Source organism: Taudactylus pleione, unplaced genomic scaffold (assembly GCF_031769625.1).
Source record: "Taudactylus pleione unplaced genomic scaffold, aTauple2 ptg000861l, whole genome shotgun sequence".
Classification (NCBI taxonomy): domain Eukaryota; kingdom Metazoa; phylum Chordata; class Amphibia; order Anura; family Myobatrachidae; genus Taudactylus; species Taudactylus pleione.
In genome coordinates, this window is record NW_028285263.1 from 1,691,477 (window position 1) to 1,704,893 (window position 13,417).

A 13,417-nucleotide genomic window follows, 5' to 3' on the forward strand; every position below is an offset into this window, starting at 1 on the left:
TGTCTCAGTCTTGTGTAGTCACTGTGTGTGATGAGGTTAGTAATTCCTGAGTAAGGTCAGAGCCTGTGTAAGTGTGTGTGAGGCTGTGATGGTACTCCATGTTACTGATGGGATCTCAGTCTTGTGTAGTCACTGTGTGTGATGAGGTTAGTAATTCCTGAGTAAGGTCAGAGCCTGTGTAAGTGTGTGTGAGGCTGTGATGGTACTCCATGTTACTGATGGTCTCTCAGTCTTGTGTAATCACTGCGTGTGATGAGGTTAGTAATTCCTGCGTAAGGTCAGAGCCTGTGTAAGTGTGTGTGAGGCTGTGATGGTACTCCATGTTACTGATGGGATCTCAGTCTTGTGTAGTCACTGTGTGTGATGAGGTTAGTAATTCCTGAGTAAGGTCAGAGCCTGTGTAAGTGTGTGTGAGGCTGTGATGGTACTCCATGTTACTGATGGTATCTCAGTCTTGTGTAGTCACTGCGTGTGATGAGGTTAGTAATTCCATGTTACTGATGGTTTCGTAGTCTTGCTAAGGATTACAGATGTGTGTAAGGTAAAGTTTTAGACCCTATGTTATGCTGCGACAGCATAGCGATCGCAATGGATTAGCATAATATTGTAGTGGGACTGCGTGACCTAGAATCTCATTCCCTGGATGCAAGGGCAGTACTCTCATCGCTTGTGTTTCCTTCCTATGGAGGCTGATCTCTGGGCCTGCTTTTTGTAGGTACAGTGCTGATGTTAAGGGGTCCCAGGGGTGCTGTCTGGGCATAGGGCTATAAGTGATTGCTGCCGTATACTATATAGTGTATACATGGGGCTATATGTAATGGGGCTATATGTGATGGTATAAGGCTGTTATACACACATGTCACTGTATGTGCTGGGCCAGTATTCTACTACGCAGAGTATATACTGTATTTGATGGCTGGCACCATTGGTGGTTGGTGGTCCTGTTACAGCAGCCGTATATCCTGTTCTGCACATTGCATTGCAGATTAGATGGATAACGCTCAGCATTGTGGGACTGATTCTTGTCACGTTTCGGTATGGAGGGCCTGATTCAGACCCGCTCGCGAGCGCTGAGCTCTCGCAAGTGGGTCGATGTTGGCCCAGTGCGCATGCGCACGACGGAGCCGGCTCCGTCGTGCGCATGCGCGAGACCCGGATAGCGACTGGCAAGCCGTCACTCCGGGTCTCGTACCAAAGGGGGCATGCTGTCGATGGTGAGTGACAGCACGCTCCCTTTGGTGGGCGTGCCGGGGGCGTGGCTGCCCAGACGGAGGCAATCCCATGGGAACACCTACCGTCTGGGGCCGGCCCCACTGACATCACAAGTGATGTCAGTGGGAGTGCTCTCGGCTCTGATAGAGCCGAAAGCACTCCAGGGCTTGCGGCAACGAGACCCTACCACAAGGGTCTCGTCGCAAGCCCGATGGTCTTGACCATCGTGACCATCTACCTGTCTGCTCGCTATAGCTGTGGGTGGTCACCCACAGCTATACGAGCGGCCAGGAGGCCGCTCCAAAAATTAAGAAGGACGGCCTTGATTCAGAGCGAGCGCTCTGTCAGAGCGTCTGGCTCTGAATCCGGCCCTGAGCCCCTCTGGTAAAAGGGTTTTCCTTTTAATTTAATAAAAGTTGATACGTTTATGTTGATCTTCCCAGGAGAATATGGGTTAATAAGTGATGAGCAGAACACTGCACAGATTAGGGAGAGCCTCATCCTACTCACAGATGTGACAGACAGTCCCAGCCTCGTCCTAATGAGACCAGTTACTAAACTCCGCATAGAACTCATGTACCTACTTCTCCATGGTGGAAACCGTGCTGCTGGAGGCCACGTGTAACATGGTCTGTCAGAGCCTCCGGCTCTGAATCAGGGCCGGAGTCCGCTGTTGTGTACATAGGAGCTGGTATTAGATCCGGCAAGGCAAAACCATGGGCGTTCCTGGGCAGTGATTGGGAGGTGGCCTGAAGTGATCGCAAAAGTCAGTTTAATGGGCGCGTTATGGGAGTGTCAGTGAACTCGGCTGCGTACCCAAATACAGAGGCGCTGTCGCAGAGGCCGTGTTTAGCCGGATTTCAGTAGGAGACACTGAGGCAGCCATAGACTGGTGCCAGTGGTAGATGCAATTGTGCGCCGATGGTGAAGTGTTCACAAGCACTGGCAGTAGTTGTGCCAGCTGCTCGTACGTTCCACCCTGGCAGGGGCAATTATGCGATCCTCTGGAGGCTTCTGGAGCAGCTTACACGTATTGTGACGGTGTGTGAAGCACGGCGAGCCCCCTGGATGTTTTTGATATGAAGGTAAACTTGTTTGCAGCTTGGTATGCGGCTCCTGCGCTGCTGCTTGTATGGCGGCTGTGAAGCCGGTGAATGTATCTGGATCGATTAGCGGAGTTTCCCGGTGAGGGACCTCTCTGTAGCAGTTACTGCTGATTTACTAACGCGTTTCGGCTATGTAATAGCCTTCCTTTTGTGGTGAGTCTGGTCCCAGGCTCATGCTGTGATTGGTTGTGAGTATATAATGTCTATAGGTAGATCCCCCGGTCCCTCACATGTGGGGGGTGCCCCTTGCAGTGTACACCAGCTTTGGCGATTATTGCTGCTGCCGCAGTCCTTGCTGACGGGCTGATGTGTGGAAATATTATATAGTATAGTACTCAAAGTGCCACAAAGTTGCTCGTAGTGGAGCGGGTGTGCTCCTTGTGTGGTCATTTAGTGCATTGATGGTATATGTACGGATGCCAAAGGGATGAGACCCCGTCGGTCACGTGTGCGGGACGTGTTCTGTGAATCAGGCACATGCTGGAGCTGCTGGGACCGTGCAGACAGCAGTCAATGACTCCATACTGGTGACAAGCTGATGAGTTAGTACACAGTGAATTACATAATGGTTGCTTGGTTACGTGTTCTTGTATCCATAGCAGAAACTTGTATATGAGGCGTAGGGATGTTAGTAGAGGTAGGGGTGCTGGTAGAGGTAGGGATGTTGTTGGTAGAGGTAGGGATGTTGTTGGTAGAGGTAGGGATGTTGTTGGTAGAGGTAGGGATATTGGTAGAGGTAGGGATGTTGTTGGTAGAGGTAGGGATGTTGTTGGTAGAGGTAGGGATATTGGTAGAGGTAGGGATGTTGTTGGTAGAGGTAGGGATATTGGTAGAGGTAGGGATATTGGTAGAGGTAGGGATGTTGTTGGTAGAGGTAGGGATATTGGTAGAGGTAGGGGTGTTGATGGTAGAGGTAGGGATATTGGTAGAGGTAGGGATGTTGATGGTAGAGGTAGGGATATTGGTAGAGGTAGGGATGTTGGTAGAGGTAGGGATATTGGTAGAGGTAGGGATATTGGTAGAGGTACGGATATTGGTAGAGGTAGGGATGTTGATGGTAGAGGTAGGGATATTGGTAGAGGTAGGTATGTTGATGGTAGAGGTAGGGATATTGGTAGAGGTAGGGATATTGGTAGAGGTAGAGATGTTGTTGGTAGAGGTAGGGATATTGGTAGAGGTAGGGATGTTGTTGGTAGAGGTAGGGATATTGGTAGAGGTAGGGATGTTGTTGGTAGAGGTAGGGATATTGGTAGAGGTAGGGGTGTTGATGGTAGAGGTAGGGATATTGGTAGAGGTAGGGATGTTGATGGTAGAGGTAGGGATATTGGTAGAGGTAGGGATGTTGGTAGAGGTAGGGATATTGGTAGAGGTAGGGATATTGGTAGAGGTACGGATATTGGTAGAGGTAGGGATGTTGATGGTAGAGGTAGGGATATTGGTAGAGGTAGGTATGTTGATGGTAGAGGTAGAGATATTGGTAGAGGTAGGGATATTGGTAGAGGTAGAGATGTTGTTGGTAGAGGTAGGGATATTGGTAGAGGTAGGGATGTTGGTAGAGGTAGGGATGTTGTTGGTAGAGGTAGGGATATTTGTAGACGTAGGGATGCATCCTCCCAGTTACCACCCAGAAATGCCCATTTCACTGAAAGTATTGTCCATCGAATGATGTCTCAATCCGTATGCACTAACGATCTGCGTCCACGTGCCGGTACCTGATCTGGTGCATGAGCAGAGGACAATTTTTTTCTATGCCACCTGCGCAGTATACTGACATCCGGGAGATCCGTGAGCATCAGAATCAGCCCCTTTGCCTGCAAAACTAGTATGAACACACCGCGACTCTAGAGTACACAAGTGAAGGCAAACGGAGCTTTCATTGTCTTGTTATAACATTGTCTTGTTATGGAAGGTGTAATACATCCCATGAGTGTTGTCACTGGTTGCCAGAATCACACTCTTCATGTAATTTCCAGTTCCTCGTTGTCTGTGTGTAGAATCACCTAATACTGTTGCACTGTTCTTCCATTGTCTTTCCTTACAGCCAGCAGCCCACGCGTTTCAGTAACCGCTGTCTGCAAATGATTGGACGGTGCTGGCCTCACCTCAGGGCGCTGGGCGTCGGGGGAGCTGGCTGTGGGGTGCAGGGACTTTCATCATTAGGTAATGGACTTATAAATAACCCTGGTTCTTACAACTGTACAGCTGGTTAGATTAAAGTCCGATATGGGACGATGATGATAATAATAATGGTTAAACATAAACACAAATCCTGCTACATAATTCATTATGTAACAAGCAATGAAGGGGGCAGCCAACGACTAAACAGTGGGGGTGCCGCTGGTTGGATTAAAGTGGCGGCAGCCTTAGTAAGAGTGTAGGACCCTGGAGGACGAATGATGTGTTAAACGCGTCTCTCTGTGAAGCTAATGGTGCACACACACGGTCAGATTTGTTGTCAGATATGAGCGATAACTACTTTAAAAATCGTTCATATCTGAAAGAAAATCTGACCTGTGTGCCTATAATGAGCGTTCCCGTTTGTCAGATAACGATATCTGACATCTGATGTGTTTGCAGTCAGATTTTGAAGATTTAATTAACTTTTATACTGTCTGAAATTGTTCAATCGTTCCCAAATCTAACCGTGTGTATGCACCGTAAGTACATATATCCAACATGTTTGTTTAATTTGGAACTGTGCTCTAATTATCCACATAATTTAATAATGGGTTAGGCATAATAATAACCTTCATTATTAATAATGGTTATGCATAATAATAACCTAATTATTAATAATGGTGAGGCATAATAATAACAACCTGATTATCAATAATGGTTAGGCATAATAATCTAATTATCAATAATGGTGAGGCATAATAATAACCTAATTATCAATAATGGGTTAGGCATAATAATAACAACCTAATTATCAATAATGGTGAGGCATAATAATAACCTAATTATCAATAATGGGTTAGGCATAATAACCTAATTATCAATAATGGGTTAGGCATAATAATAACCTAATTATCAATAATGGTTAGGCATAATAATAACCTAATTATCAATAATGGGTTAGGCATAATAATCTAATTATCAATAATGGTTAGGCATAATAATAACAACCTAATTATCAATAATGGTTAGGCATAATAATAACCTAATTATCAATAATGGTTTAGGCATAATAATCTAATTATCAATAATGGTTAGGCATAATAATAACAACCTAATTATCAATAATGGTTAGGCATAATAATAACCTAATTATCAATAATGGTTTAGGCATAATAATCTAATTATCAATAATGGTTAGGCATAATAATAACAACCTAATTATCAATAATGGGTTAGGCATAATATAACCTTCATTATTAATAATGGTTAGGCATAATATAATCTTCATTATTAATAATGGTTAGGCATAATAATAACCTAATTATCAATAATGGTTAGGCATAATAAAAACCTTCATTATTAATAATGGGTTAGGCATAATAATAATCTTCATTATTAATAATGGTTAGGCATAATAATAACCTAATTATCAATAATGGTTAGGCATAATAATAACCTTCATTATCAATAATGGGTTAGGCATAATAATAACCTTCATTATTAATAATGGTTAGGCATAATATAATCTTCATTATTAATAATGTTTAGGCATAATAATAACCTAATTATCAATAATGGTTAGGCATAATAAAAACCTTCATTATTAATAATGGGTTAGGCATAATAATAACCTTCATTATTAATAATGGGTTAGGCATAATAAAAACCTTCATTATTAATAATGGGTTAGGCATAATAATAACCTTCATTATCAATAATGGGTTAGGCATAATAATAACCTTCATTATTAATAATGGGTTAGGCATAATAATAACCTAATTATTAATAATGGGTTAGGCATAATAATAACCTTCATTATCAATAATGGGTTAGGCATAATAATAACCTAATTATTAATAATGGGTTAGGCATAATAATAACCTTCATTATTAATAATGGTTTGGCATAATAATAACCTTCATTATTAATAATGGGTTAGGCATAATAATAACCTTCATTATCAATAATGGGTTAGGCATAATAATAACCTTCATTATTAATAATGGGTTAGGCATAATAATAACCTTCATTATTAATAATGGGTTAGGCATAATAATAACCTAATTATTAATAATGGGTTAGGCATAATAATAACCTTCATTATTAATAATGGGTTAGGCATAATATAACCTTCATTATTAATAATGGTTAGGCATAATAATAACCTAATTATCAATAATGGTTAGGCATAATAAAAACCTTCATTATTAATAATGGGTTAGGCATAATAATAACCTTCATTATTAATAATGGGTTAGGCATAATAATAACCTTCATTATTAATAATGGGTTAGGCATAATAATAACCTAGTTATTAATAATGGGTTAGGCATAATAATAACCTTCATTATTAATAATGGGTGAGGCATAATAATAACCTTCATTATTAATAATGGTTAGGCATAATATAACCTTCATTATTAATAATGGTTAGGCATAATAATAACCTAATTATCAATAATGGTTAGGCATAATAAAAACCTTCATTATTAATAATGGGTTAGGCATAATAATAACCTTCATTATTAATAATGGGTTAGGCATAATAATAACCTTCATTATTAATAATGGGTTAGGCATAATAATAACCTAGTTATTAATAATGGGTTAGGCATAATAATAACCTTCATTATTAATAATGGGTTAGGCATAATATAACCTTCATTATTAATAATGGTTAGGCATAATAATAACCTAATTATCAATAATGGTTAGGCATAATAAAAACCTTCATTATTAATAATGGGTTAGGCATAATAATAACCTTCATTATTAATAATGGGTTAGGCATAATAATCACCTTCATTATCAATAATGGGTTAGGCATAATAATAACCTTCATTATTAATAATGGGTTAGGCATAATAATAACCTTCATTATTAATAATGGGTTAGGCATAATAATAACCTTCATTATCAAAAATGGGTTAGGCATAATAATAACCTAATTATTAATAATGGGTTAGGCATAATAATAACCTTCATTATTAATAATGGGTTAGGCATAATAATAACCTAAATTATTAATAATGGGTTAGGCATAATAACCTTAATTATTAATAATGGGTAAGGCATAATAATAACCTAATTATTAATAATGGTTAGGCATAATAATAACCTAATTATTAATAATGGTTAGGCATAATAATAACCTTACTCATTTAATAATGGGTTAGGCATAATAATAACCTTACAAGTATAGTATTAGCATTTATTTATATGGTGCTGACAGCACTGCACGCCGAAGGACTTGTAAGAAATGACGTACGGCGTCAGGACACGGAAGGTAGAGATAACGTCTACTGTACGTCTCCCCCATGTGACTATAAGTACGTTTGGAGCTACTGTTGGACATCACACCTTATCCTTTGCTAATGGTAATGGGGACTCATCAATAACTTTGCTAATCTCTGTGACAACAGACTTTAAATACACTCATCAATGTTATCTTAGCAGTTTTAGGACTATTTTCATATATTTTTTAAAACATTACTTGATTGTCATAGTCATTTTCCTATATAAATGAATCTTACCTGAGACTCTGATGTAGCAGACATAACGAGAGAAATAGACCGTGAATATGCCCAACCAACCAACTTGTATACCCAAGGCTAAGAGTGACATCACAAGACTATCTATGATGTAAGCCAGTCACATGATCAGCCTGTCTGAATACCAGTCACATGATCAGCCAGTCTGAATAGAGGCACCCCATATCTCACTGCTAATGGTCTGACCCCCACAGCTCGGAACTGTATGCGGCTACAGGTGCTGGAGCTGGACCACGTGACGGAGATCAACCAGGAGGTTGCAGCGGAGGTCTGCCGGGAGGGCCTGAAAGGGCTGGAGATGCTGGTTTTAACATCCACTCCTGTTACTCCAAAAGCTCTTCTTCATTTTAACAGTGAGTACTGATCAGATGGGGATGGCATGGGGTCACCGCACATAAGGGAGGGTCCTGCCTCATTGCCCTGTGTCTTCTTATGTACTCCAGGTGTTTGTCGCAATCTGAAGTCCATCGTGGTGCAGGTTGGAATTGCGGATTACTTTAAGGATCCGAGTAGCACCGAGGCTCGGAAGCTATTTGAGGAAATGGTCAATAAGCTGCAGGTAGTTATTGTATCTTATTCATTATGGCAGTGTCCGGTGAGTCACACGGGCTGTCTTAAGACATTGGGGTCTATTTTACATTTACTGCATTTTTCATGATAAAATGACTGCTGTTTTTTTGCCAGTTTGTGTATTATGGTGGTATAGGACAGTACTGGCCGGCATATGGTATTACAGACCAGTATATGGCTTTATAAGATGGTACTGGCCGGCTTATGTTATTATAATTAGTATACTGTAAATCAGATACATCACAGGTCAGCATATGGTATTACAGACCAGTATATGGCTTTATAGGACAGTACTGGCCGGCATATGTTATTATAATTAGTATACTGTAAATCAGATACATCACAGGTCAGCATATGGTATTACAGACCAGTATATGGCTGTATAGGACAGTACTGGCCGGCTTATGTTATTATAATTAGTATACTGTAGCTCAGATACATCACAGGTCAGCATATGGTATTACAGACCAGTATATGGCTTTATAGGACAGTACTGGCCGGCATATGTTATAATTAGTAATCTGTAGATCAGATACATCACAGGTCAGCATATGGTATTACAGACCAGTATATGGCTTTATAGGACGGTACTGGCCGGCTTATGTTATTATAATTAGTATACTGTAGCTCAGATACATCACAGGTCAGCATATGGTATTACAGACCAGTATATGGCTTTATAGGACAGTACTGGCCGGCTTATGTTATTATAATTAGTATACTGTAGCTCAGATACATCACAGGTCAGCATATGGTATTACAGACCAGTATATGGCTTTATAGGACAGTACTGGCCGGCATATGTTATTATAATTAGTAATCTGTAGCTCAGATACATCACAGGTCAGCATATGGTATTACAGACCAGTATATGGCTGTATAGGACAGTACTGGCCGGCTTATTTTATTATAATTAGTATACTGTAGCTCAGATACATCACAGGTCAGCATATGGTATTACAGACCAGTATATGGCTGTATAGGACAGTACTGGCCGGCATATGTTATTATAATTAGTAATCTGTAGATCAGATACATCACAGGTCAGCATATGGTATTACAGACCAGTATATGGCTTTATAGGACGGTACTGGCCGGCTTATGTTATTATAATTAGTATACTGTAGCTCAGATACATCACAGGTCAGCATATGGTATTACAGACCAGTATATGGCTGTATAGGACAGTACTGGCCGGTATATGTTATAATTAGTAAACTGTAGATCAGATACATCACAGGTCAGCATATGGTATTACAGACCAGTATATGGCTTTATAGAACAGTACTGGCCGGCATATGTTATTATAATTAGTAATCTGTAGCTCAGATACATCACAGGTCAGCATATGGTATTACAGACCAGTATATGGCTGTATAGGACAGTACTGGCCAGCATATGTTATAATTAGTAATCTGTAGCTCAGATACATCACAGGTCAGCATATGGTATTACAGACCAGTATATGGCTGTATAGGACAGTACTGGCCGGCATATGTTATTATAATTAGTAATCTGTAGCTCAGATACATCACAGGTCAGCATATGGTATTACAGACCAGTATATGGCTGTATAGGACAGTACTGGCCGGCTTATGTTATTATAATTAGTATACTGTAGATCAGATACATCACAGGTCAGCATATGGTATTACAGACCAGTATATGGCTTTATAGGACAGTACTGGCCGGCATATGTTATAATTAGTAATCTGTAGATCAGATACATCACAGGTCAGCATATGGTATTACAGACCAGTATATGGCTTTATAGGACGGTACTGGCCGGCATATGTTAGTAGTATTAGTAATCTGTAGATCAGATACACCACAGGTCAGCATATGGTATTACAGACCAGTATATGGCTTTATAGAACAGTACTGGCCGGTATATGTTGTTATAATTAGTATACTGTAGCTCAGATACATCACAGGTCAGCATATGGTATTACAGACCAGTATATGGCTTTATAGGACAGTACTGGCCGGTATATGTTATAATTAGTAATCTGTAGATCAGATACATCACAGGTCAGCATATGGTATTACAGACCAGTATATGGCTTTATAGGACAGTACTGGCCAGCATATGTTATTATAATTAGTATACTGTAGCTCAGATACATCACAGGTCAGCATATGGTATTACAGACCAGTATATGGCTTTATAGGACAGTACTGGCCGGCATATGTTGTTATAATTAGTATACTGTAGCTCAGATACATCACAGGTCAGCATATGGTATTACAGACCAGTATATGGCTTTATAGGACAGTACTGGCCGGCATATGTTGTTATAATTAGTATACTGTAGCTCAGATACATCACAGGTCAGCATATGGTATTACAGACCAGTATATGGCTTTATAGAACAGTACTGGCCGGCTTATGTTATTATAATTAGTAATCTGTAGATCAGATACATCACAGGTCAGCATATGGTATTACAGACCAGTATATGGCTTTATAGGACAGTACTGGCCGGCATCTGTTATTATAATTAGTAATCTGTAGCTCAGATACATCACAGGTCAGCATATGGCATTACAGACCAGTATATGGCTTTAGAGGACAGTACTGGCCGGCTTATGTTATTATAATTAGTAATCTGTAGATCAGATACATCACAGGTCAGCATATGGTATTACAGACCAGTATATGGCTTTATAGGACAGTACTGGCCGGCTTATGTTATTATAATTAGTAATCTGTAGCTCAGATACATCACAGGTCAGCATATGGTATTACAGACCAGTATATGGCTGTATAGGACAGTACTGGCCGGCTTATGTTATTATAATTAGTATACTGTAGCTCAGATACATCACAGGTCAGCATATGGTATTACAGACCAGTATATGGCTTTATAGGACAGTACTGGCCGGTATATGTTATAATTAGTAATCTTTAGATCAGATACATCACAGGTCAGCATATGGTATTACAGACCAGTATATGGCTTTATAGGACAGTACTGGCCGGTATATGTTATAATTAGTAATCTTTAGATCAGATACATCACAGGTCAGCATATGGTATTACAGACCAGTATATGGCTTTATAGGACAGTACTGGCCGGTATATGTTATAATTAGTAATCTGTAGCTCAGATACATCACAGGTCAGCATATGGTATTACAGACCAGTATATGGCTGTATAGGACAGTACTGGTCGGCTTATGTTATTATAATTAGTATACTGTAGCTCAGATACATCACAGGTCAGCATATGGTATTACAGACCAGTATATGGCTGTATAGGACAGTACTGGCCGGCATATGTTATTATAATTAGTATACTGTAGCTCAGATACATCACAGGTCAGCATATGGTATTACAGACCAGTATATGGCTTTATAGGACAGTACTGGCCGGCTTATGTTATTATAATTAGTAATCTGTAGCTCAGATACATCACAGGTCAGCATATGGTATTACAGACCTGTATATGGCTTTATAGGACGGTACTGGCCGGCTTATGTTATTATAATTAGTAATCTGTAGCTCAGATACATCACAGGTCAGCATATGGTATTACAGACCTGTATATGGCTTTATAGGACGGTACTGGCCGGCATATGTTATTATAATTAGTATACTGTAGCTCAGATACATCACAGGTCAGCATATGGTATTACAGACCAGTATATGGCTTTATAGGACAGTACTGGCCGGCATATGTTATTATAATTAGTATACTGTAGATCAGATACATCACAGGTCAGCATATGGTATTACAGACCAGTATATGGCTTTATAGGACAGTACTGGGCGGCTTATGTTATTATAATTAGTAATCTGTAGATCAGATACATCACAGGTCAGCATATGGTATTACAGACCAGTATATGGCTGTATAGGACAGTACTGGCCGGCTTATGTTATTATAATTAGTATACTGTAGCTCAGATACATCACAGGTCAGCATATGATATTACAGACCAGTATATGGCTTTATAGGACAGTACTGGCCGGCTTATGTTATTATAATTAGTAATCTGTAGCTCAGATACATCACAGGTCAGCATATGGTATTACAGACCAGTATATGGCTGTATAGGACAGTACTGGCCGGATTATGTTATTATAATTAGTAATCTGTAGATCAGATACATCACAGGTCAGCATATGGTATTACAGTCCAGTATATGGCTTTATAGGACAGTACTGGCCGGCATATGTTATTATAATTAGTATACTGTAGCTCAGATACATCACAGGTCAGCATATGGTATTACAGACCAGTATATGGCTTTATAGGACAGTACTGACCGGCTTATGTTATTATAATTAGTATACTGTAGCTCAGATACATCACAGGTCAGCATATGGTATTACAGACCAGTATATGGCTTTATAGGACAGTACTGGCCGGCATATGTTATTATAATTAGTAATCTGTAGATCAGATACATCACAGGTCAGCATATGGTATTACAGACCAGTATATGGCTTTATAGGACAGTACTGGCCGGCTTATGTTATTATAATTAGTAATCTGTAGCTCAGATACATCACAGGTCAGCATATGGTATTACAGACCAGTATATGGCTTTATAGGACGGTACTGGCCAGCTTATGTTATTATAATTAGTATACTGTAGCTCAGATACATCACAGGTCAGCATATGGTATTACAGACCTGTATATGGCTTTATAGGACGGTACTGGCCGGTATATGTTATTATAATTAGTAATCTGTAGATCAGATACATCACAGGTCAGCATATGGTATTACAGACCAGTATATGGCTGTATAGGACAGTACTGGCCGGCTTATGTTATTATAATTAGTAATCTGTAGCTAAGATACATCACAGGTCAGCATATGGTATTACAGACCAGTATATGGCTTTAT

General features: G+C 39.8%; 1 protein-coding gene across 1 annotated transcript in view; it reads left to right on the forward strand.

Annotated features, from left to right (window-relative positions):
• The window catches only part of FBXO41 (F-box protein 41), a 304,762-nt gene that overhangs the window by 283,892 nt on the left and 7,453 nt on the right, over positions 1 to 13,417 (forward strand). Inside the window, exons 11-13 of the mRNA XM_088458884.1 lie at positions 4,360 to 4,478; positions 8,182 to 8,340; positions 8,431 to 8,546. Of these exons, the coding sequence (XP_088315010.1) occupies positions 4,360 to 4,478; positions 8,182 to 8,340; positions 8,431 to 8,546 (394 nt within the window). The remainder of the gene's footprint in view (positions 1 to 4,359; positions 4,479 to 8,181; positions 8,341 to 8,430; positions 8,547 to 13,417) is intronic.